At 35.1% G+C, this 25,016-nt stretch overlaps 1 protein-coding gene across 1 annotated transcript in view; it reads right to left on the bottom strand.

Annotated features, from left to right (window-relative positions):
- Positions 1–25,016, bottom strand: part of CR1 (complement C3b/C4b receptor 1 (Knops blood group)) — a 129,405-nt gene that overhangs the window by 66,740 nt on the left and 37,649 nt on the right. Inside the window, exon 16 of the mRNA XM_046681868.1 lies at positions 9,052–9,137. Coding sequence (XP_046537824.1) covers positions 9,052–9,137 — 86 coding nt within the window. The remainder of the gene's footprint in view (positions 1–9,051; positions 9,138–25,016) is intronic.

The raw sequence follows: 25,016 nt of genomic DNA, 5'->3' as shown, positions 1-25,016 counted from the left end.
TAACCTAGCTTTATAAGTGATTAATTCACTACCTTTACTATATATTTACCTTCCCAGTGAGGTTTGTTCTTTCATATGTGTTCTTGGTACTAATTAGTGCCCTTTCTTTTCAGCTTAGAGAAGTTCCTTTAACATTTCTTGTAAGGCTTGTTTCATGGTGATGAACTCCTTTAGCTTTTGCTTGTCTAGAAAATTCTTTATCTCTCTTTCACTTCTGAATGATAACTTTGCTAGGTATAGTATTCTTGGTTGGAAGTTTTTTCTTTCAGCACTTTGAATGCAGGCATACCTCTTAGATATTGTGGGTTGTGTTCCAGACCACCAGAATAAAGCAGATATCACAATAAGGCAAGTCATACAAATTTTTTGGTTTCCCAGTGCATATAAAAGTTATGTTTACATTATGCTGTAGTCTATTAAGTGTGAAATAGCATTATGTATAAAATAACAATGTATATACCTTAATTAAAAATACTTTATTGCTAAAAAATGCTAACTATCATCTAAGCCTTAAGTGCCAATAGACTTGCTTAACTCAGGATTGCCACAAAACTTCAATTTGTAAAAAATGGAATATCTGTGAAGCACAAAAAAAGAGTGAAGTGCAATAAATTGAGGTATACCTATAAATTGTGTCACTCTCTTCTGGTCTGCAAAGTTCCTGCTGAAAAAATCTGCTGATAGTCTTATTTCGGGGGGCGGGGGGAGGTCCCTTGTATGTATCAAGTTGTTTTTCTCTTGCTGTTTTTAATGTTCTCTCTTTATCTTTACCTTTTGACATGTTAATTATAATGCGTCTTGGTGTGGGTCTCTTTGGATTCCTCTTATTTGGAACTCTCTGGGCTTCCTGAATCTGGATGTTTGTTTCTTTGCCCAGGTTAGGGAATTTTTCAGCCATTATTTCTTCAAATAGGATTTCAGCCCTTTTCTGTCTATATTCTTTGTCTGGGAGCCTTACGATGCAAATATTAGTCCATTTGATGTTATCCCGTAAGTTCCTTAAGCTATCTTTACTTTTTTTCATTCCTTTTTCTTTGTGCTGCCCTGCTTGGGTGAGTTTCTCTGTGTTGTCTTTGAGTTGACTGGTTCTTTCTGCTGCCTCATTTAGTCTGTTGTTGAACCCCTCTAGTGTACTTTTCAGTTCAGTTGATGTATTCTTTAACTCTGTGACTTTTATTTGGTACTGTCTTATATTTTCCATCTCTTTGTTGAAGTCCTCACTGTGTTCATCTATTCTTCTCCCTAGTTCAGTGAGCATCTTTATGACCATTACTTTGAACTCTTTATCAGGTAAATTACTTATCTCCATTTTATAAAGGTTTTTTCTGAAGTTTTATCTTGTTCTTTAATTTAGAACATATCCTTTGTTTCTTCATTTTGCTTGACTCTCTCTGTTGGTTTCTATACAGTAGATGAAATAATCACCTCTCCTAGTCTTGAAGGAGTTGCCTCATGTAGGTAATGAACCTTATTGTTCAACTCTGCCTCAGGCTTGATATGAAATGTACCAAAATGTATGAGATGCAGCAAAATAGTTCTAATAAGGAAGTTTATAGTGACTGATGCCTATCTAAATAAACAAGAAACATCTCAAATTAATAACCTAACTTTACATCTCAAAGAACTAGAAAAAGAACAAACTAGGAACAAAGTTGGTAGAAGGAAAGAAATGACTATGATTAGAACACAAAAGATGAAATAGAGACTAAAAAGACAATAGAAAAGATCAATGAAACCAAGAGCTAGTTCTTTGAAAGGTAAACAAAATAGACAAAGCTTTAGCTAGACTCACCAAGAAAAAAAGAGAGGACTCAAATAAATAAAATCAGAAATGATATAACTGATACCATAGAAAGACAAAGGATCATAAGAGACTAGTATGAACAACTAAATGTCAACAAATGGACAACTTAGAAGAAATGGATAAATTCCTAGAAACATACAACCTACCAAGAATGAATCATGATGAAACAGAAGATCTGAACAGATTGGTTATTAGTAAGGAGATTGAATTAGTAATCAAAAACCTCCCAACAAACAAACTTTTCCAAGAAACAGAAGAAGAAAACACTCTTAAAAACTCATTTTAGGGGGCTGGCCCCATGGCTGAGTGGTTAAGTTTGTGTGCTCCACTGCAGGCGGCCCAGTGTTTCATTGATTCAAATCCTGGGCGCAGACATGGCACTGCTCATCAAGCCACGCTGAGGCAGCATCCCACATGCCACAACTAGAAGGACCCACAATGAAGAATGTACAACTATGTACTGGGGGGGCTTTGGGGAGAAAAAGGAAAAAAATAAAATCTTTAAAAAAACCCCTCATTTTACAAGCCCAACACTACCCTGATACCAAACCAGACAAGGATTCTACAAGAAAAGAAAATTACAAGTCAATGTCCCTGAGGAATGTAAATGCAAAAATCTTCAACAAAATATTAGCAAACTGAATTCAACAATGCCTTAAAAGGATAATAGACCATGATCAAGTGTGATTTATTCTAGGAATGCAAGGATGGTTCAATATCTGCAAATCAGTCAACTTGATACCACCTTAACAAAACAAAGGATAAAAATCATATGATAATCTCAATAGATGCAGAAAAAGCATTTGACAAAATGCAACATTCATTTATGATAAAAACTCTCAACAAACTGGGTATAGAGGGAATGTAACTCAAAATAATAAAGGTCATATATGACAAGCCCACAGCTAACATCATACTCAAAAGCTTTTAGCTTTTCCCCTAAGATCAGGAAAAAAGACAAGGATGCAGACTCTCACTGCTTTTATTCAATATAATATTGGAAATCCTAGCCATAGCAATCAGGCAAGAAAAAGAAAGAAAAGGCATCTAAATTGGAAAGGAAGAAGTAAAACAGTCACTATTTGCAGATGACATGATGTTATATATAGAAAATCCTAAAGACCCCATCAAAAAATTGTTAGAACTAATGAACGAATTCAATAAAGTTGCAGGATACAAAATCAATACACAAAATTCTGTGTGTTTCTATTCACTAATAATGAACTATCAGAAAGAGAAAGTAAGAAAACAATTTCATTTACAATTGCCTCAAAAAAAATAAAATATCTAGGAATAAATTTAACCAATGAAGTGAAAGACCTGTATATTTAAAACTACAAGACATGAATGAAAGAAATTGAAGACACAAATAAATGGAAAGATAGTCTGTGCTCATGAGTTGGAAGAATTAATATTGTTAAAATGTTCATACTACCCAAAGCAATATACAGATTCAATGCAATCCCTACTAAAATTCCAATGGCACAGAATAGAACAATTTTTCACAGAAATAGAACAATCCTAAAATTTGTATGAAACCATAAAAGACCCAAAAATCCAAAGCAATCTTGAGAAAGAAGAACAAAGGTGGAGGCATCATATCATTTCAAATGATATTACAAAGCTATAGTAATTAAAACATAAACATTAAAACCATAGTATTGGCATAAAAACAGACACATAGATCAATGGAACAGAATGGAGAGCCCAGAAATAAACCCACATGTATATGGTCAATTAATTTATGACAAAGAAACCAAAAATATGCAATGTATAAAGGACAATCTCTACAATAAATGGTGTTTAGAAAACTGGACAGCCATATGCAAAAGAATGAAACTGGACCACTATCTTACACTGTGTGCAAAAATTAACTCAAAATGGATTAAAGACTTGGATGTAAGACCTGAAACAATAGAACTTCTAGAAGAAAACATAGGTGGTAATCTCCTTGACATAGGTCTTGGCAATGATTTTTTGAATCTGATAACCAAAGCAAAAGCAACAAAAGCAACAAACAAGTGGGATTACATTAAACTAGAAAGCTTCAGCACAGCAAAGAAAACCATCAACAAAATGAAAATATAAAGAACTCATACAACTCAATAGTAAAAAAACAAGCAATCTGATTGAAAAAATGGACAGAAGGGAGCTGGCCTGTTTGCATAGTGGTTAAGTCCGTGTGCTCTGCTTCAGTGGTCTGGGGTTCACAGGTTCAGATCCTGGGGGCAGACATTGTTTATCAAGCAATGCTGTTGCAGGCATCCCACATATAAAATAGAGGAAGATGGGCACAGATGTTAGCTCAGGCCCAATCTTCCTCAGCAAAAAGAGGAGGATTGGTGGTGGATGTTAGCTCAGGGCTAATCTTCCTCACAAAAAAAAAATGGGCAGAAGAGCGAAATAGACATTTTTCCAAAGAAGACATACAGATGGCCAACAGGCACATGAAAAGATGCTCTACATCATTGATCATCAGGGAAAAGCAAATCAAAACCACACAAGATATCACCTCACACATCTTAGAATGGCTATTATCAAAAAGACAAGAAATAACCAGGGTTGGTGAGGATGTAGAGAAAAGAGAACCTATGTGCACTGTTGGTGGGAATGTAAATTGATGCCGCCACTGTGGAAAATAGTATGGAGGTTCCTCAAAAAATTAAAAATAGAGCTACCATATTATCCAGCAATTCCATTTATAAGTATTTATCCAAAGAAAACACTAATTCAAATAGATATATGCACTGTCATGTTCACTGCAGCATTACTTACAATATCCAAGATACGGAAACAGCCTAAGTATCCATCAATGGATGAATAGATAAAGAAAATGTGTGGAAGAGCTATATATATATAGTGAAATATTATTCAGCCATAAAAAAGAAAGAAAGCTGGCCATTTGTGATAATATGGATGGACCTTGAAGGCATTATGCTAAGTAAAATGTCAGAGAAAGACAAATATTGTATGATCTCTCTTATATATGGAAAATTTTAAAAATATTGTATGATCTCTCTTATATATGGAAAATTTTAAAATTTTTAAAAATTTTAAAAAACAAGCTCATAGATTCGGAGAACAGACTGGTGGTGGGCGGAGTCAAGGGGGTGGGTTGGGAGTATGGGATGGGAGAAAAGGGTAAACTGGTTTGTTTTTTAGTTTAAATGAATATGAAATTTAAAAAAGAAAATAAAATATAACTAAAAAGGTATTGAGAAGAAAAAATGGAATAATAAAAATACTTGATTAATTTAAAAATATGAGAAATGGGGAATAAAGGAACACAAAACATATGAAACAAATAGAAAATCAATAACAAGGGTTTTGACTTAAACGTAGCTATGTAAGTAACTATATTAAATTGAAATGTTCTAAACACTTCAATTAAAAGCAAAGATTTTCAGATGGAATAAAACAACAAAACCTGACGAGATGATGTTTACAAGAGATAAACTTTAAATATAGGACAAAAAATGGCTAAAAGTAAAAGATATGAACATATGTAATACACTTTCTTTTCCAGGGCATGTGTGACATTTTACCCAAACTGTCCATATTCTGGGCCATCAAACATGTGTCAATAAGTTTCAAAGGGTTAGAATGATAAAAGAATGATAACTAGAAAATCTCAAATGTTTGGAAATTAAGTAACATTCTTCTAAATAAACTATGAGTAAAAGAAGATACCGAAAAGGAAATTAGAAATTTTTTTTATATAATAGTAGTATAAATATAAAGATTGTGAGAAGCAAATAGAGCAGTTTTAGAGAAAAAAAATGTAGGTTTAAATGTATAAATTAGGAAAAATGAAAGTTGAAAACAAATTATCTAAGTTTCCATATCAAGAATTAATGAGCAGAGAAGAACATAAAATTAAGCTCAGAGAAAGTAGAAGAAAGAAAACAATAAAGCAGAAATCAATAAAATAGAAAAAGTTATACACTAGAGAAAATCAGCTAAGTTAAAAGTAGTTTTTTAAAAAGCTTAATAAAATTGATAAAGGTCTAGTAAAAGTAATCAAGAAAAAGAAATAAAAAGGTGTTACCAATATCAAGAATTAAACAGGGATATCACCACAGATTCTATAGACATCAGAATATAATGAATATTATACCAATGATCTAGAAAATGTAAATGAAATGTATAAATTCCTTGAAAAACACAACTCACCAAAACCTATTCAATAAGACATTAAAAATCTAAAAAACTTTATAGCTATTAAGGAAATTGAATCAGTGAATAAAAACCTAACAACAACAAAAATTCAAGTCCAGTTGCTTCACTGCTGAATTCCTCCAAATATATAAGGAAAAGTTATATTAATGTTACATAAATAATTTCAGAAAATAGAAAAGAATGAGCACTTTCCAAAACATTTTATGAGACCAGCATAATCTTGATGCCCAAACCTGATAAAGGCATTAAAAGAAAAGCAAATTAGAATTCAACATCTCTTGAGAAAATAAATGTAAATTTTCTAAACAAAATATTAGGAAATTTAATCCAGCAATATTTTAAAAGGGTGGTGTAATGGTCTAAGTGGGACTTAGATTGACTGATTTTGAAATATTAAACCAACTTTAAAATACTGGAATAAAAAATATTAGCAATCACACACACACAAACACACATACACGTCACACACAAGATAATCATCTATTACACATCATGATGAAGATGGGTTTATTCTAGGAATTCAAAGCTGGTTAGCTTTCCAAAGATCAATCAACGTAATACATTAACAGAGTGAAGGAGAAACAGATATGATCATCTCAATAGATGCAGAGTGATAAATTAGAACACATATTTATGATAAATTTTTTAAGCAAATTAGATATAACAGGGAATTTCCTTAATCTGATACAAGATATGTACCAAAAACCTACAGTAAACATCATGCTTTACAATGACTGTTAAAAACCCAATGTCATCTCTTCCATTCGACGTTGTACTGGAGGTGCTAGCCAATGCAATAATGCATTAGAAATAAATAAAAAATACAAGAAAGGGTTAAAAATGTGATAATTACAGATGACATAATTGTTTATGAAGCATATTCTTTTGGATAAACTATTTAATTTATAAGCAAATTTAGCAAGATTGCTGAATCCAAGTTCAAACGATTGCATGTCTAAGAAATAAACAAAATGAAATTTTAAAAATAATATCTAGGAATAAATCTAATGAAAGATGTGCATGATTTCTATGATGTAAATTGACAAATAATAGTGACAAATAATAGTGAGAGAAATGTAAAAAGACTTCAAAAATGGAGGGATATATTATGTTAATGAATTAAAACTCAAAAATGGAAATATGTTAATGGTCCACAAATTGATCTACTGAGTCAATAGAAACTCAATGTAAATTCAAGTAGGATTCTTTTTGTGGAAACTGACAGGCTGACTCTAAATTTCACGTGGAAATGCAAAAGACCAAGAACCACCATGTAAATCTTGAAGAAGTACATGGTTAGAGGGTATATACCACGAGATGTCGAGTCTTAATATAATACTGTGGTAACAAAAACAGTGTGGTAGATAAACCAATGGGACAGAACCTCTCTGGAATGAGGGCCACATATAAGGTCACCTGATTTATGGCTATTGTATTACTGCATTGTGGTATACAAGGAATTTTTTTTTAATAAATAGTATTAGAACAGTTGCCTATCCATTAGGAAAAAAACAAAAACAAGAAAAACAAATACACTGACCATACTCCACATTATACAAAAAATAAATTTGCGATGAATCACAGACTTAAGCATCAAGGATAAAATGATAGGAAAAGATTTCTTAAGCAGAACAGAGAAAGCAGTAACTAAATAGAAAAAGACTCATGAGTTGGACGGTATAAAAATGTATAACTTCTATCATTAAAAGACATTATTCTGGGGGCTGGCCCCGTGGCCGAGTGGTTAAGTTCGCGCGCTCCGCTGCAGGCGGCCCAGTGTTTCGTTGGTTCGAATCCTGGGCACGGACATGGCACTGCTCATCAGGCCATGCTGGGGCAGTGTCCCACATGCCACAACTAGAGGGACCCACAACGAAGAATATACAACTATGTACCGGGGGGCTTTGGGGAGAAAAAGGAAAAAATAAAATCTTTAAAAAAAAGACATTATTCAGGAAGCGAAAGGACAAGTTTTAGCCTGAAAGAAAATATTTATGTTACATTTATTGGAAATTCTGAGAATATGTAAAGAACTTCTACAAAACAATAAAAGATACACAAACTAGTAAACATTGGACAAAAGTTTTGAAGAGACACTTCACAAGCATATGAAAAGGTGTTCAGTATCATCACTCACTAGGAAAATGCAAATTAAAACCCCAGTGAGCCACCAGAATAGCTAAAATTTAAACAACTGATAAATACAAAATTGGCAAGGATGTGGATGCTTCTGGTGGAAGTGTAAATTTGTACAACCACTTTATAAAATCTTTTGGCAGTATCTGGTAAAATATATATATGATAAATGTCTTTACATGTCATTAAATGCTTCTCCATGTTATCTTTTTTTATGCCTGAATAACATTCCAGTATATAGATGTTTTTCTTCTAATTCTTTATGGCTATTTTGTGTTTGTTAGGGAATTCTCTGTCATCATTTTTAACATGTCTCTTTCCCTCTAGTGGGTTATTTCCAAACAATATTTTGAAACGTAGTACATTTAGGTTATTTTAATATTTTACTATTATAAAGAATGCTACAATGAAGAGTTTACAGTGAACTCCTTGCAAAAATCTGTCTTTATTTCCTAAGTGTAAATCCTAAGAAGTGGGTCAAACATATGCCCACTCTTGAGGCTTATAGTACACAGTGCCTCTCAAGAGCATTTGTTGAACTATTGGTGCCTGAGAGTGCTGATTCCTCCATGGCTTCACCAACCTTGGAGAGTATCATTTTTAAAAAATCTTTACTAATTTGCCAAGCAGAATGATCATTATACTGAGTATGACAGAACCAACATAAGTCCAAATTAATTGAAGTAAAAATAAAGTTGGAAGGCTTTTATGCACTTAAGCCCCCAGATTCAGAAAAGACATATCCAAGGCTAAGGAGGAACTTAAGGAAACAGTTGTCAGGAACCCCGCAGGTATTTGTGAGAACATTACAGTTGTCTTCAGCTAGCCGAAGGACAGAATGCACAAAAAGAATTTAATTAAGATTTTTATAACTCGGGGGGGAAACTCACAATCTATTGGTAAAGGTAATAGGAAGGAATATTTCAACTCACTCTCACAAACAGGTGCTTCATTATCCCAGATGACAGTATTTCCTGAGATGATGCATGTTGTAGAGGAGTGACCAATGAGTCGGTATCTACAGGCAAAGAATAATAAATGTTATGTTCTAAATACATAGTTAATCTCCCTGCTTAAATTGCTGCTTACAAAGGATTACAATCTTGGAGAATACAGAAAGACAATTTCCATTTGTCAAAGTACTATCACTTTCCCAAATTTTACATCTTTATTTGGACCTTTTAATTTTCTTCTTCCTGCATTCTAAACTAGATGGGATCTCTCTTCTTTCTTACCTTATGGCACATTTTTATATAAATCTAAGGTGAATAAGATTCATCAAACTAGAACCAAAGGAAATCTAAGCAGAACAAAAAGGGCTTAACACTTATTTCATTTTTAAAATGTTAAAGGCAGAAATTTTTAGTTAGTATGCCACAAACTGCTCAAAGTATGCCATAAAATTTGGAAAATTAATGACATTTATTTTTACTACAACTGAGACTCTCTGTAGTGATGGAAGGCTGGGCTGAACCATTCATGAGAACTAGTATGTATAGAGTAGGGCCAAACTTGATACTACTATAAATTAAGAGGAATAATGCCAAATAACAGTCAAGTGTTATTTGATATAGCGGAGAACTTTGCCTTATGAATATATAAGAAAATACGGCAGCACAAACTTTATTCAAACAGCAAAACAGGCCAAATGGAGATCAAATAAAAAGTGTGACAGCAGTGGATGTTTCTAAAGAAACTGGAAGAACTGTTACATTGAAGTAGTGATTGTGTTGTATTTATTAATGTCTTCGGTTTGTTTTTGTTTTTTAATGACTTCCAGTACACCACCAAAAATGAGAATATTCTAAGTTGTATTGCAAACACACATACGCACAAATAGGGAACAAGTGGAGTAAAGGAAGTCTGCAGTCCTTCCACAACGTGTGCTTCCTCTGCCTGCCTTGAGCAAAGGATCATGGAGACCTCTCTGGCTTTTGACCTCATAGAGGTTACTTCTTAAAATGCTCTCTTGGATTTTCTAATCATGAGGGTTGGGTTAGAAATGGTGAAGTAAGTTGAGTTGGCAGTTCTCTCTATACTGTTGTTTAGTGTTGTAGTAATGAACACATCATGAATCGGTTGCATAACTTTGTATTCACTGGTTAAGAGACCCTAGAAGAATGCTTCAATTGATTAAACTGGTCTCCCAAACTAGATTAAGCAATTGAGCAAATAATAGACCTCTTCTCTTTTGGAATTTTTAGAAAGAAATAAAGCAGAAATAACATGCCTCTCGTTTTAAGAGGAATCTGGAATTTTTATATCCATTTCAATAGACTGGATCCTTTACATCCATCCTGTCTTTTTGGGACTCCTGGGGAAGAGAGAGGGAGTCGTATAGCTAAGCCATGGTTCAGGAAAAACCATGACCATTTCATTACCAGAAACCACATACAGCCTGTGGGTAAACACGCCCACACATTTGAGAATCTTCTAGAGCTTAGAGTGGAATAGTAAGGCCCTGGGATATTAATGCTATTTACATTTTCCTTCTTTTTTAAATCTATACACACATGAACCAGGTAGATGAGTTAAGAAAAATGAGGGAAAAAACCCTGTGAATTATTTAGGTTAGCACATAGAAGTCTGTGGTAAAAAGCCCCTCCAATTGGCAATTTAGTAGTAACTTTAGAAAAAATCTTTGTATTTTGAGATAATTATAGATTCATATGCAGTTATAGGAGATAATACAGAGATATCTCAGTACCCTTTACTCGATTTCCCACATTGATAACATCTTGCAAAACTACTGTACAGTATTAAAACCAAGATATTGATATAGATACACCACCAATTTTGTTCAAATTTCCTCAGTTTTATTTGTACTAATTTGTGTGTGTATTTGTACTAATGCATATGTATTTACATCTAGGCAATTTTTAATAGACTATTTTTAAGAGCAATTTTAGGTTCAGAGCATACTGACCAGAAGGTACAGGGGTTTACCATATGCTACCTGCCCCGAAAAATGTATATCCTCCCACATTATCAACATCCCCAATCAGAGTGGCACTTTTGTTACAACTGATGAATCTACATTGACACATCATTATCACCCACAGTCTATAATTTACATTAGGGTCTACTCTTGGTGTCGTACATACTATGGGTTTAGACAAATGTACAGTGACATATATACACCTTTGTAGAATCAGAGTAGTCTCACTGCCCTAAAAATCTTCTGAGCTCTGTCTGTTCATCTCTCCCTCCTGTGAAGCTCTGGCAACCACCAATCTTTTTACTCCATAGTTTTGCCTTTTCCAGAATGTCGTATAATTGGAATCATACAGTATTTAGCCTTTTAAGATTGGTTTCTTCCACTTAATAAAATGCATGTTAGTTTCCTCCATGTCTTTTCCTGATTTAATTGCTCTTTTCTGCTTTCCAGAGTGGATTTATCATTTTACTTTCCTATCGGCAATGTATAAGTGATCAAGTTCCTCTATACTCTGCTAGCATTTGGTGTTTTCACTATTTTTTATTTTAGCCATTCAGATATGGGTGTGGTATTGCCCATTGTTGTTTTAATTTGCATTTTCCTAATAGCTAATGAAGTTGAATATCTTTTCGTGTGCTTATTTTCCATTGGTATATTCTCTTCAGTGAAATTCTGTTCACAACCATACTGGGTTCAATAGTGTGCCCCCAAATTTATGTCCACCTGAAACCCCAGAATGTGTCTTTATTTGGAAACGAGTTCTTCACCGATGTAATAGAGTTAAGATGAGGTCATACTGGATTAGGGTGGGCCCTGATCCAATGACTGGCATCCTCAGAAGAGGGAAATTTGGACCCAGAGACACACAGAGGGAAGACGATGTTAATACATAGAGAGGCAAAGCCATGTGAGGACAGAGGCAGAGATTGAAGTGATGTGTCTATAGCCAAGTGATACCAAGGATTGCTGGCAACCACCAGAAGCTAGGAGAAAAGCATAGCATGGATTCTCCCTCAGAGCCTCCAGTAGGAACCAACTCTACCAACACCTTGATTTCAGACTTATTCGGTTATATTCTTAACCTGCTGTGAGTTTTTATCATGAATTGGTGTTGGATTTTGTCAAATGAATTTTCTGAGTCAATTGATACGACCATATAATTTTTCTTTTTTAGCCTGTTCATGTGGTTGATTATATTGATTGAATTTTTTTTGTTTTTTGGGGGGTTTTTTGCTGAGGAAGATTTGCCCTGAGCTAACATCTGTGCTAGTCTTCCTCTACTTTATATGTAGGTGGCCACCACAGCATGGCTGATGAGTGGTGTGTGTCCACGCCCAGAATCCAAACTGTGAACCCGGGCCACTGAAGTGGAGTGCACTGAACTTAACCACTATAACTCAGGGCCAGCCCCTACATTGATTGAATTTCGAATGTTAACTCGATCTTGCATACCTGGAATAATTCCCACTGTGGTCATTGTATGCAATTTCTTTAATATATTGTTGGGTTTGATTTGCTAATATTTTATACTTACAAGAAAATTTTCAATGAAGTATTAGCAAATCAAATCCAACAATGTATAAGAAAGAATCATATACAATGACCAAGTGTGATTTATTCCAAATATGCAATTAATATTTTTACAGATTTAGAATTCATGGTTAAGTTCTTTTCTTTCATTACTTGAAATAGGTTGTGCAATTTCCTTCTGGTCTCCAATTTTCAGATCAGAAATCCACTGCTATTCAAAGTGATGGTCCCCTATAATATATCCTTTCTCTCTGGTTGGTTTCAAGATTTTTTCAAGGGAATTTGTAATTACTTGTCAAAGCAACTTTATGATGGCTGCTTTGAAATCTTTATTAAATAATTCCAACATCTAATTCATCTTGGTATTGGCATTAGTCGATTGTCTTTTCTCAATCAAGCTGGGGTTTTCCTGGTTCTTGATATGGTTTTTCTATTGTGTCTTGAACATTTTGGATATTATATTAGGTGACTCTTGATCTTATTTACATCTATTTTTGCAGACCATCACCCTCTTTGGGTTAGTGCATAGATTCTGGACTATTTTTGTGGGTTTTAATTTCAGTGACAACTTAGTCTTCTGAGTCTTGCAATGCTATTCTGGTCTGCTTCATTCTTCGGGCTCCACTTAAATTCTCCATGTATCACTGCTGATGCTGCCTGTGTGAATGAAGGTGCTTCCCCGGGCTGCCTAGTGTCACTAGGTGGAGAATGGGAGATGTTCAACCCTTGGCATGGAGTGTAAACTCTCTTGCTTGTTCTCTGGCTACCTGGTGAGCATGGGCACCCACTCCATCTGTCTTAGTGCCACCAGGGGAGGGAAGCATCTATCTAGGCTGCCTTTTGCTGCTGGGTAAAAGACCACAAGACATGGGTCTGCAAGGCTTTCTCCTACTTGATGGAGAATCAAGAGACCCTGAGCATGGTTCACCTTCTACCACTGGGTTGGTGGCTCACTGCCATGGGTGTAGGGTTGAGAGACACTGGACTTGGTTTGCCTTGTGCTGCTGTGTGGAGGGCTGGGACACTGGGCCTTCTGATATTCCTGGTATGAATATAGGGACCCTCCTGCTGCTGTCTTGAAGTCTAGGCCTTGACATCCAGGCTCTGCTGATGCTGCTATTGCAGGCAGAACAGTGCCCACTGCTGCTGGCTGGTGTGGGGCTTGAGATGTGTGGGCTCACCCAAGTTCTGCTGTTGACACAGCTGCTGGTGGACTGGGTCCTGCTGCTTCCCATGGGTGTGAGATATGGGAAGGATGGCCTCCCCCACTCTTCAATTTCTGAAAATATTTAATAGAAAGTTCCAGAAATAAGTAATTCATGTGTTTTAAATTGCTAGCACCATTCTGAATAGCATGATGAAATCTTACACTGGCCAACTCTGTCCCACCCAGGATGTGCATCATTCCTTTGTCCAGCACATCCACACTGTATACTCTACTCCTCCATGAGTCATTTAGTAGCCCTCTCTGTTATCAGATAGACTGACATAATATCACAGTGCTTGTGTTCAAGTAACCCTTATTTTACTTCTAGTGGCCCCAAAGCGCAAGAGTAGTGATGCTGGCAATTTAGATATGCCAAAGAGAAGCCATAAAGTGCCTCCTTTAAGTGAAAAGGTGAAAGTTCTCAACTGAATAAGGAAAGAAAAAAAATTGTATGTTGAGGTTGCTAAGATCCAGCATAACTTTTCTTACAGCATATTGTACAATGGTCCTATTTTATTAGTTATCGTTGTTAATCTCTTACTGTGCCTAATTTATAAATTAAACTTTATAATAGGTATGTATGTATAGACAGAAACAGTATTCATAGGATTCCGTACTACTCACAGTTTCAGGCATCCCCTTAGGGTCTCTGAACATATCCCCTATGAATAAGGGGGGACTACTGTACCTATTCATTGTAAAAAAAAAAAAGTGAAAGATACAGAAAATCTCAGTAATGGGAAAAAAATTATCCAAACTCTTTCAGAAATTAGCATAGTTAATGGTTTAGAGTAGTGCTTCTCAAAAGTTTTATTTGCATTGAAATCACTTGGGGATCTTGTGAAAATGCAATTCTGATTCAGTGGCTATGAAGATTCTGCCTTTCTAACAAGCTCCCAGAAGATGCTGACCTTGCTGGTCTGTGAACCATACTTTGGGTGGCAAGGGCTTGGAGTAAATCCTTTCAATCTTTTCTGTTAAGAGAGATACACATATAATGTGGATATCAGCTGCCAGATAGCTGAGGTTAAAGTGGACCGGGACCTATAATTTACAGTTGTGTGAGAGGCCTCCACCCCCATGATTTCTGTGCATCCTAGGCCTTACTTCCCCCCCACTTCTCTCTGCTTCCATGCTCCTGTGTCCATCCCTGCTGCCTTTGGGTTCTGCACTACATTTAATCTAGCAGTAAAGCCCAGGCTTTTTGTGGGTTTCCCCCCAAAATCCACTTGATCAAAGTATTTTCTATTTCATTTTGGGGAAGCTTTAGGGAGGTGTTACCCTGGGGAGTGGATGCCATTAGGCATTTCACTCCATTCCTCACTTGACTTTCTACTCCCTTTTTGGAATAATAAGCAACTCCTTCCCCTTGCCTTGCACAGAACAGCCCCTTTGGGGTCTCAACTTCTTTAAATATAATGTTTATCCTAAGAGGAATTCAGGTTAATAACTTTTTTTCCATCTTGTCATGTACATAGGTATTTATGTATGTATGTGTCTTCATTTCGGAGAATATATATATATTCAGAATGAGTCACACTACATTATTTTATAACCCATTTTCATTATATAAACTATTGTTGGGTAGCACACCTATATCCACCTTTCAGATGTCCATTTGAGAGTTTTAGTGAGACTGACACTGGCCACTCTATTAGCCCTACCTGCCCAGGATGAGTTCTCTGATTGGTGAGTTTGGGAGAAGGAATAGGGCAGCTCATCTCAACCTTTTGCATCTTGCAACCTTTTCCCACTTTGCATGACTGCAGAGAGGATGCATTCTGGCTTATTCTCTGCTATGTGCTAAGGAGCTTGCCCCTACCCCTGTGATGAATGGGGGTAGGGGTGGGTGGGTGCAGAAAGCCTACAGTTTTCCAGCGGTAACTGATAACAGGCAATTACATTTAATTTTAGGATTTAAAAAATTCGTGTATTTAGCTCTGACCTAAAGATATATTCTCAATTCATCTCTTTTAGCAATAAAGATAGAACTTGAGCTTCATCTGTCTGGTTCCTCAGTTGGTCCAGAAATCCAGTGGTGAAGATGTGTGTATTATTTATTGGAATCCCTCAAGCTGCAACAAATATATTATGTTCAAGTTCCAACATTTTTTTTTTTAAGGAAGATTAGCCCTGAGCTAACATCTGCTGCCAATCCTCCTCTTTCTGCTGAGGAAAACTGGCCCTGAGCTAACATCCGTGCCCATCTTCCTCTACTTTATACATGGGACACCTACCACAGCATGGCTTTTGCCAAGCAGTGCCATGTCTGCATCTGGGATCCGAACCAGTGAACCCTGGGCCAGAACATATGAACTTAACCACTGCGTCACCAGGCCGGCCCCTCCAATATTTTTATCAGCAGAATAATATTCCATCACATGCATGTACCATGGTTTAGTTAAATAACCCCCTATTGTTGAATACTAGGATGTTTTCCAACCTTTCCAAGCCTCAGTGTCTAAAAAACTTCAAAAAGGAAATGATTGACGTTTGACTCCTGAGCAAAAGTATATTGCCTAAACTGTGTTAAATGGTGTAAATTTGTATCAATTTATGCTACTACTTGGAGTTTAAGTCAATACCCATTTCCCTGAACTTCATCAACACCAACTGTAGGTAGGGACTTTTGTCTGTTTTGTTTACTGCTACATCTCCAAATTCTAGAATAGTACCTATTCTTTGTATTTGTAGGCTCCGAATAAATATTTTTGGATTGAATGAGTGATCAAAATAGCATATTATTGTTATTTTAATTTGCATTAATTTCATTATTAGCAAGGCTAGACTTTTCCACAGGTATTGATGATTTGTACTTTTATTTTTTTGAGAAATATCAGCCCTGAGCTAACTACTGCCAATCCTCCTCTTTTTGCTGAGGAAGACTGGCCCTGAGCTAACATCCATGCCCATCTTCCTCTACTTTATATGTGGGACGCCTACCACAGCATGGCTTTTGCCAAGCGGTGCCATGTCCGCACCCGGGATCCGAACTGGCGAACCCTGTGCTGCCAAAGCGGAACATGTGCACTTAACTGCTGCGCCACCGGGCCAGCCCGTGTGCTTTTTTCTTTTGTTAATTGCCACTTTGTATCTTTTGATCATTTTTCTATTCAGGTGTTTGTATATTTTTTGTAAGGGCTTTTTGTATATATATTTTCTCCTTTTTCGTTTCTAATTAATTCGTTTTTAATGTTTGTATATGTGTCAATTGTGTTAACCTCTCTATGGATTCTGCCTTTGCTTGAAATGAACTCATTAACTTGGAATGATCCTAAATCAGATACATATTTTTTGAATTTTTCATTTAGTTTTATTTAGGTTTCACTTATAACATAACTCCTTGTAACCCCTTGATCTATGTAGGATTTATTTTGGTGTATGAAATGAGCTAAGGATCTAACAATATTTTAATTAAAGATACTAGTTTGCTTACTATTTTGAAATGCTATATACCTTTTTTTATAAATTTGGGTCTATCTCTGGACTTCGTATTCTGTTTTTTTGAGTTCTCTATTTTAAAATATAGCATTATAATATACTTAAATTTATTTTAACTTCATAATCTGTTTCAATATCTAGTAATACTTGCCCCTTTCATTATTGTTTTTTGAAGTAAAGATATTGAGGATTTAAATAATAGAGACTGACTCCCTTTTAAAAGATTGCTTTTCAACTTTGTACTCTACAGAGAATGTACTTTTCTCTTTTATTCCATAGATTATTCAAGAGAATTAACAGACGTGCTAGGTAGAAAATTTTCATGTAAAAAAAACTTCATAAATTTACTGTACATTCTGATTACAATGAGCATGATCTCATTTTTGTAAAATCCATTTCTTTTTTTTCCCCTAAATATTGGTACCTGAGCTAACATCTGTTGCCAATCTTCTTTTTTTCCCCTTTGTCTTCTCCCTAAAGCCCCCCATACATAGTTGTATGTTGTAGTTGTAGTCCCTCTGGTTGTGGCATGTGGGAGGCTGCCTCAGCTTGGCTTGATGAGCGGCGCCATGTCCGTGCCCAGGATCCGAACTGCAGAAACCCCAGGCAGCCCAAGCGGAGCCCGAAAACTGAACCGATCAGCCACGGGGCCAGCCCCGTAAAATCAATTTCTAAAAGGGAAAACCAAAAATACTCCCAAGTGTGCTTCCCTACACACACTTATGTAAAGAACTTGTAACATTTTCTTCCCTCTATTTTGCTACATGGATTAATTTTTCTATTTTTGTTTATTCAGTTGGAAATTGTAGTTTTTTAAAATTTTTATTCTACTGTGATAACAGCCATTAAAAATACATACAAATTTGTCTTCTCCATTTTCGAGGTCAAGAATGATACATTAACTATAAGTCCAGTACTTGAAAAATTTTCCTCAACTGCTAGCTTTCTTGCTATACTCTTTGATTTTAGATATAATTACTTTTTTTTTTGGAGGAAGATTAGCCCTGAGTTAACTGCTGCCAATCCTCCTCTTTTTGCTGAGGAAGACTGGCCCTGAGCTAACATCCATGCCCATCTTCCTCTACTTTATATGTGGGATGCCTACCACAGCATGGTGTGCCAAGCGGTGCCATGTCCACACCCAGGATCTGAACTGGCGAACCCCAGGCCACCAAAACAGAACGTGCAAACTTAACTGCTGCACCATTGGGCCGGCCCCATGGATATAATTACTTTTTAAAATTCTTCTGTAAAGAAGTAATCTTATTTTACAGTAAATGAAACACCCATATTAAAAATAGTTTGATTCTCTATGTTTTATAAGTTTTATATCTCATCGATAATTTTTTAACCCGCATCATTCTAATTTTTGAATTGTTATTTTGGGTTGACTGACTGGAGTTATCTTTTTTCCATAAAACAGATCAGCTTGATATAATTTGTTAGCTCTGTTTTGTCTGTCTGTTACTCTTCCATATGAATGATAGCTTGGCTGTTATAGAGTAATTTAAGGCACAATCAAAACACTGTAATTTAGTCTTGAATGTTAGGGAACAATGCTTCTATTCCATTCATGATGTTTCCTTCCTTCTTGCTTTCAGATCAAATCAAAAATCTTGGAGTCATCTATATTCTTTTTTTAATTTCAGACTTAATATCTGGTCCATTCAGAAATTTTGTCACCTCTACCTTCATAACATATGTTGAATACAATCACTTCTCACCACTCTCACTCTAGTCTAGGGTATCTCAACCCAGGCAGTATTGACATTTTGGACCAATGATTCTTTGATATGAGGATAATGTTCTGTGCACTGTAGCATGCTTAGCAGCATCCCTGGCCTCTATCCACTAGATGCCAGTAGCACCTTCTTAGTTGTGACAACCAAATATGTCCCCAGAGATTGCCAAATTGAGAACCATTGTTCCAGTTCTGGATGGGGTTATCTTTCAACTAGACAAGACGATAAACTTTAACTAGTCTCTCTCTTTTATTTGTCCTCCAACAACAAATCCTTCATATGACAGCTAAAGTGAGTCTTTAAAATTGTAAATCAGATCATGTCACCCCTCTGCTTTAAAGACCCTCCAGTAGCTTCCTGTCAAATTTAGATTAAAGTCTGAAGTCCTCACTGTGGTCTGCATAGCCCTCCATGACCTGGCTCTGGCTGTTCTTCAGACCTCTTTTCCTATCACTCTTTTCTTCACTCACTCTGTTGGAGTCATACTGGTTTCCTAACTGAACGCTCACAACTTGAAGAACATTCCTCCAGCAAAATTTTGTTCTTGCTATCAGCAATGACCTTCCCCCATATGTCTCAGTCCCTCACTTTGTACAAGTCTCCAAATTTTATTGCCTCAGAGTTACCTTCTCTGACTATTCTATATATAATAGCACCTGCATTCTTCCCCTGTGACTATTCCCTCCACTTACATATTTTTCTTCATAATGGTTATCACTCTCATATTACAATATGTATTTGTTTGCTATTTGTTTCCCCCACAACAATTTAAGTTTCATTAAAGATAAACTTTCTTTTGTTAACTAGTATATTCCTAGTACCTGCAATAGTTCCTAGCACAAAGTAGGTATTCCATAAATACTTATTATACAAGTGCATAAGTAAATGTAGTTCCATAGATACAATGTACTATTGAACATATTTGCAAATTCAAATTTGTTAAAGTTTTCCTAGGTCCATGTATTTCATGGAGAGAGGTAAATATAGAGATTAACTTTAGAATTTTTAAAGTATACAAGTTAAAATTTGTGGGGTAACATCTAAACTAAGAGAAATAGAGGCTATTAATTTCTAAACTAGTAAAGGAAGTAATGGAATAAGGATACAAAGCCTAAACAGCACAAAATAAGCTAAAAAAGTGTGAAAAATGCAAATATAGTGCAAATAGGAAACACAAAATAAGATAGTAGGCATTAGTTTTAAATTAATTTAATTGCTAACGTAATCACATTAAAAGCAAATGGATTAACTCTTTAGTTACAAGGCAGAGATTGTTAGGCTGGATTAAAAAAATATAGCTACAGTAGTCCCCCCTTATCTGCAGGGATATGTTCCAAGACCCCCAGCAGATGCTTGAAACTGCAGATACTACTGAGCCCTATATATACTATGTTCTTTTCACTGAAAGGGAGCACTTTATGGCTTCTCTTTGGCATATCCAAATTCCCAGCATCACTACCCTTGTGCTTTGGGGCCATTATTAAGTAAAATAAGGGTTACTTGAACACAAGCACTGCAGTACTGTGACAGGTGATCCGATAACTGAGACAGCTACTAAGTAATGGGCAGGTACCATAGACAACATGGATACCCTGGACAAAGGAATGATTCACGTCCTGAATGTGAGATTTCATCATGCTACCCAGAATAGCGTCCAAATTAAAACTTATAAGTTGTTTATTTCTGGAATTTTCCATCTAATATTTCTAACTGAGGTTTTGACTGTCAGTAACTGAAACCGTGGAAAGTGAAAATTCAGAAAAGGGGGGACTACTATATAAGTTGTTCACCAGAGACTCACCTAAAACATAATGATACAGAAAGGAAAAAGTAAAAAGATAGAAAAAGAATATTCAAATAATCAAAAGAAAGCAACGTGGTTATATTCAATCCATAGTAAAGACTTTGAGTCTACATTCAAAATAGATTTTTAACTCAAAAAACATTACTAGAGAGAAAGAGCAGCTCTACATAATGATAAAAGTTTTAATACTCTTGGAAGATACGCAAGTATTAAATGTGTCTACACCTAATTACATAGTATCAAATATATAAAACCAAAAACAGAAATACAAGGAAAAATTAGAAAAACTCATGATTATAAGAGTTGATAGATCAAGCCTGCTTTAGAAAAGGAACACGCTCTGCTCATTTTATAAGGAAAAAATTGGTTGTAAAGCCAGACAAGAACAGTATGAGAAGCAAAAATTATTAGGCTTCTTACACTCACGAGCATAAAAGAAAAAGATCTGAAACAAAATATAAAACAAATCTAGCAATATATATAAAATATTTATAACACTTCTAGACCAAGTTGGTTTCTCACAAATTTAAGGTTTAAGCTGTTAATGTAATTCATCACAGTATTACTTCAGAGATTAAAGGAGAAGAGTTGTATTATCATCTCTAAAGATGCAGGAAGATCAGTTAATAAAATTAAAAATCCTTTCATGATAAAAATTTTAGGAATAGAACCCTTAAAAAAGGATACATAGAAAAATCCTATAGCAAACGTCATATTTAATGTTGAATCATTGAAAGCTTTTGCCAAGGGACTGGGAATGAGACAAACTGTCCACTGTCAGCACAACATTATAGTGGAGATCCCAGCCAGCACAGCGAGGCAAGAAAAAGAAATAAGAGGAACAAGGACTGGAAAGAAATAAATGAAATTGTCCTTATTTGAATTTACAATTTACTCCTGGAAAATACAAAAGAATCTATGGCTAAAATGTCATAACTCATGGGGGAGTTTGGTCAGGTTTCCGTGTGTTAAATCAATATTTAAAAGCCAATTGCATTGCGTATGCCAGAAACGAATAGAAAATAAAATCTTAAAAAATACTACTAAAATAACATGAAAATATTTAGTACCTAAGAGTGAATATATTGAAAAGATATTCCAAAACTCTATGGAGAAAATTATAAACTTCTATTAGAATCACGTAAGAAGATGTAAATAAATGGACTGTTCATGGTTTGGAAGACTCAGTAATATAATGCTATAAGTTTCCTGCAAATTAATATAGAGTTTTAATGTAACTGTGATCAAGATTTCTGTATAGTTACAATAGCCTATTGATTGTCAGGAAATCAATGTAGTGTATCATGAATCAACATAGTAGATTGTGAATGGCATAAAAAATGGAATGCAGTAGAATGAAAATATGAATATGTTTTATGTACTAAGTATTGTTTTGTGACACATTTAAAATTTTTTTATTAAGATAAAATTCACATACTATCAAATCTATCCTTTTAAAGTATACAGTTCAGTGGCTGTTAGTATATTCATAAGGTTATGCAACCATCTCCACTATCTAATTCCAGAACATTTTCATCACACCCAAAGGAAAACTCATACCCAATAGCATCACTCTGCATTCTCCTTCCTCACAGCCCTTTACAACTATTCACTTTCTCTATCTATGGATATGCCTATTTTGGACATTTCATGTAAATGGAATTATATAATATGTGACCTTTTGTGTCTGGCATCTTTCTCATGTCTTCAAGGTTCATCCATGTGGTAGCATGTGTCAGTACTCCATTCATTTTTATGGGTGAATAGTATTCCATTGTGTGGAAGTACCACATCTTGTTTATTCATAATCACTTGATGGACATTTGGGTTGTTTAGACTTTTTCACTATTATGAATGATGCTGCTGTGAACATTTGTGTACAAGTGTTTTGTAAGGTATACAATGGGATAAGAATATGCATATAAATTATGAAATGATTACCACAATCAAGATAATTAATACATCTCTCACCTCACGTAGTTACCAGTTGTTTTGTGTGTGTGTAGTAAGACACTTAATATCTACTGTCTCAGCAAATTCAAATATACAATACAGTATTAATAACTATACTCACCATTCTGTACATTAGATTCCCCAGAACTTAGTCATCTTATAATTGGAATTTGTATCCCTGGATGAATATCTCTTAATTTCGCCTCCCTCCTCAGTTCTTGGCAACCACTATTCTGCTCTCTGGTTCTATGAGTTCAACATTTTTAGCTTCCACATATAAAAGAAATCATAGAGTATTTGTCTTTCTGTGTCTGTCTTCTTTCACTTCTTTCACCTGTCTTCCAGGTTCATCCGTGTTTTCCCAAACAGCAGGATTTCCTTCTTTTTATGACTGAATAATATTCCATTTAATATTCAATGTTTTGGAAGAGTTTGACAACTTATATTTAATTCCTTTTTAAATTTTTGCTGTAGAATTCAATCACAAAGCCATCTGGTCCTGAGCTTTTCTTTCTTGGGAGGTTTTTAATTACTGCTTCAATCTCTTTACTCATTATTGGTCTCTTCATATTTTTTATTTCTTTATGATTCAGTCTTAGTAGGATTTATATTTCTAGGAATTTATCCATTTCTTCTAGTTTATCCAACCTGTTGGCATAGAATTGTTCATAGTAGTCTCATGATCCTTTGCATTTCTGTGATATTGGTTGCAATGTTTCCCCTTCATTTATAATTTTATTTATTTGAATCTTTTCTTTTTTTCTTGGTTAATCTGGCTGAAGGTTTGTCTATTTTGTTTATCTTTTTAGAAACCAACTCTTGGTTTTGTTTTGTTTTGAGAAAGATTAGTCCTGAGCTAACATCTGCTGCCAATCTTCCTCTTTTTGCTGAGGAAGACTGGCCCTCAGCTAACATCCATGCCTGTCTTCCTCTACTTATATGTGGGACGCCTGTCACAGCATGGCTTGACAAGTGGTATGCAGGCTCACACCCAGGATCCAAACCAGCGAACCCTGGGCCACCGAAGCAGAAGGCGCAAACTTAACCACTGCGCCACTTGGCCAGCCCGTAAAAACCAACTCTTAGTTTTGTTGATCTTTTCTATTGTTTTTTCTGGTCTCTGTTTGATTTACTTCCTTCAGTTCTGTTAATATTTACTTTATATAGTTAGGTGCTCAAATGTTGGGTGCATACATATTTACTATTGTTTATCCTCTTGATAAATTGACCCCTTTATGTTTATGTAGTGACTTCCGTGACTATTGTGACAGATTTTGACTGAAAATCTATTTTATCTTATATTAGTCTAGCAACCTCTGCTCTTTTTCAGTTACCACTTGTATGGAATACCTTTTTCTATCTCTTCACTTTCAGCCTATGTGTGTCCTTAAAGCTAAAGTGAGTCTCTTGTAGGCACCATATGGTTGTATGTTGTTTTTTTTTTCCGTTCATCCACTCTATGTCTTTGATTGGAGAATTTAATTAATTTACATTTAAAGAAGTTATTGATAGGTATGGACTTACTATTGCCATTTTATTAATTTTTTCTGCCTGTTCTGTATTTCCTTTGTTCTGTTTTTCCTCTCTTGATGTCTTCCTTTGTGATTTGTTGATTTTTTTTGCAGTGTTATGTTCTGATTCCTTTCTCTTTATCTTTTGTGTATCTTCTAAAGATTTTTCCTTGTGGTTACCATGAGGCTTACATAAAACATCTTATACTTACAATAGTGTATTTCAAGCTGATAACAACTTCAGTCACCTACAAAAACTACACTTTTATTTCTTCCTCACATTTTATACTATTGATGTTACACTTTACATTTTTTTATATTTTGTATAAATTAACAAATTATTGTAGCTATAGTTACTTCTAATACATTTGTCTTTTAAGTTTTATACTCAACTAAAAATCATTTATGTACAACGAGTACAGTATTAGAGTACTCCGAATATGACATATATTTTCAGTTGTGTTAGGCATCTATATAGGAGTGGAATTGCTAGGTAATATGCCAACTCTATGTTTAACTTTTTGAGGAACTGCTGAACTGTTTCCTAACGCAGCTGTACCATTTTACATTCCCACAAGCGATGTATAAGGGTTCCAGTTTCTTCATTTTCTCACTCATACTTGTTATCGTCTGTCTTTTAGATTATAACTATCTTAGTGGATATGAAATGGTATCTCATTGTGGTTTTGATTTGTACTTCCTTAATGACTAACAATGTTGAGTATCTTTTATGTGCTTATTGGCCATTTGTATTATTTCTTTGAAAAAATG

Source organism: Equus quagga, chromosome 13 (assembly GCF_021613505.1).
Source record: "Equus quagga isolate Etosha38 chromosome 13, UCLA_HA_Equagga_1.0, whole genome shotgun sequence".
Taxonomy (NCBI): domain Eukaryota; kingdom Metazoa; phylum Chordata; class Mammalia; order Perissodactyla; family Equidae; genus Equus; species Equus quagga.
Note: the sequence above shows the minus strand (reverse complement) of the source record. Positions and strands in the feature narration are given on the sequence as shown.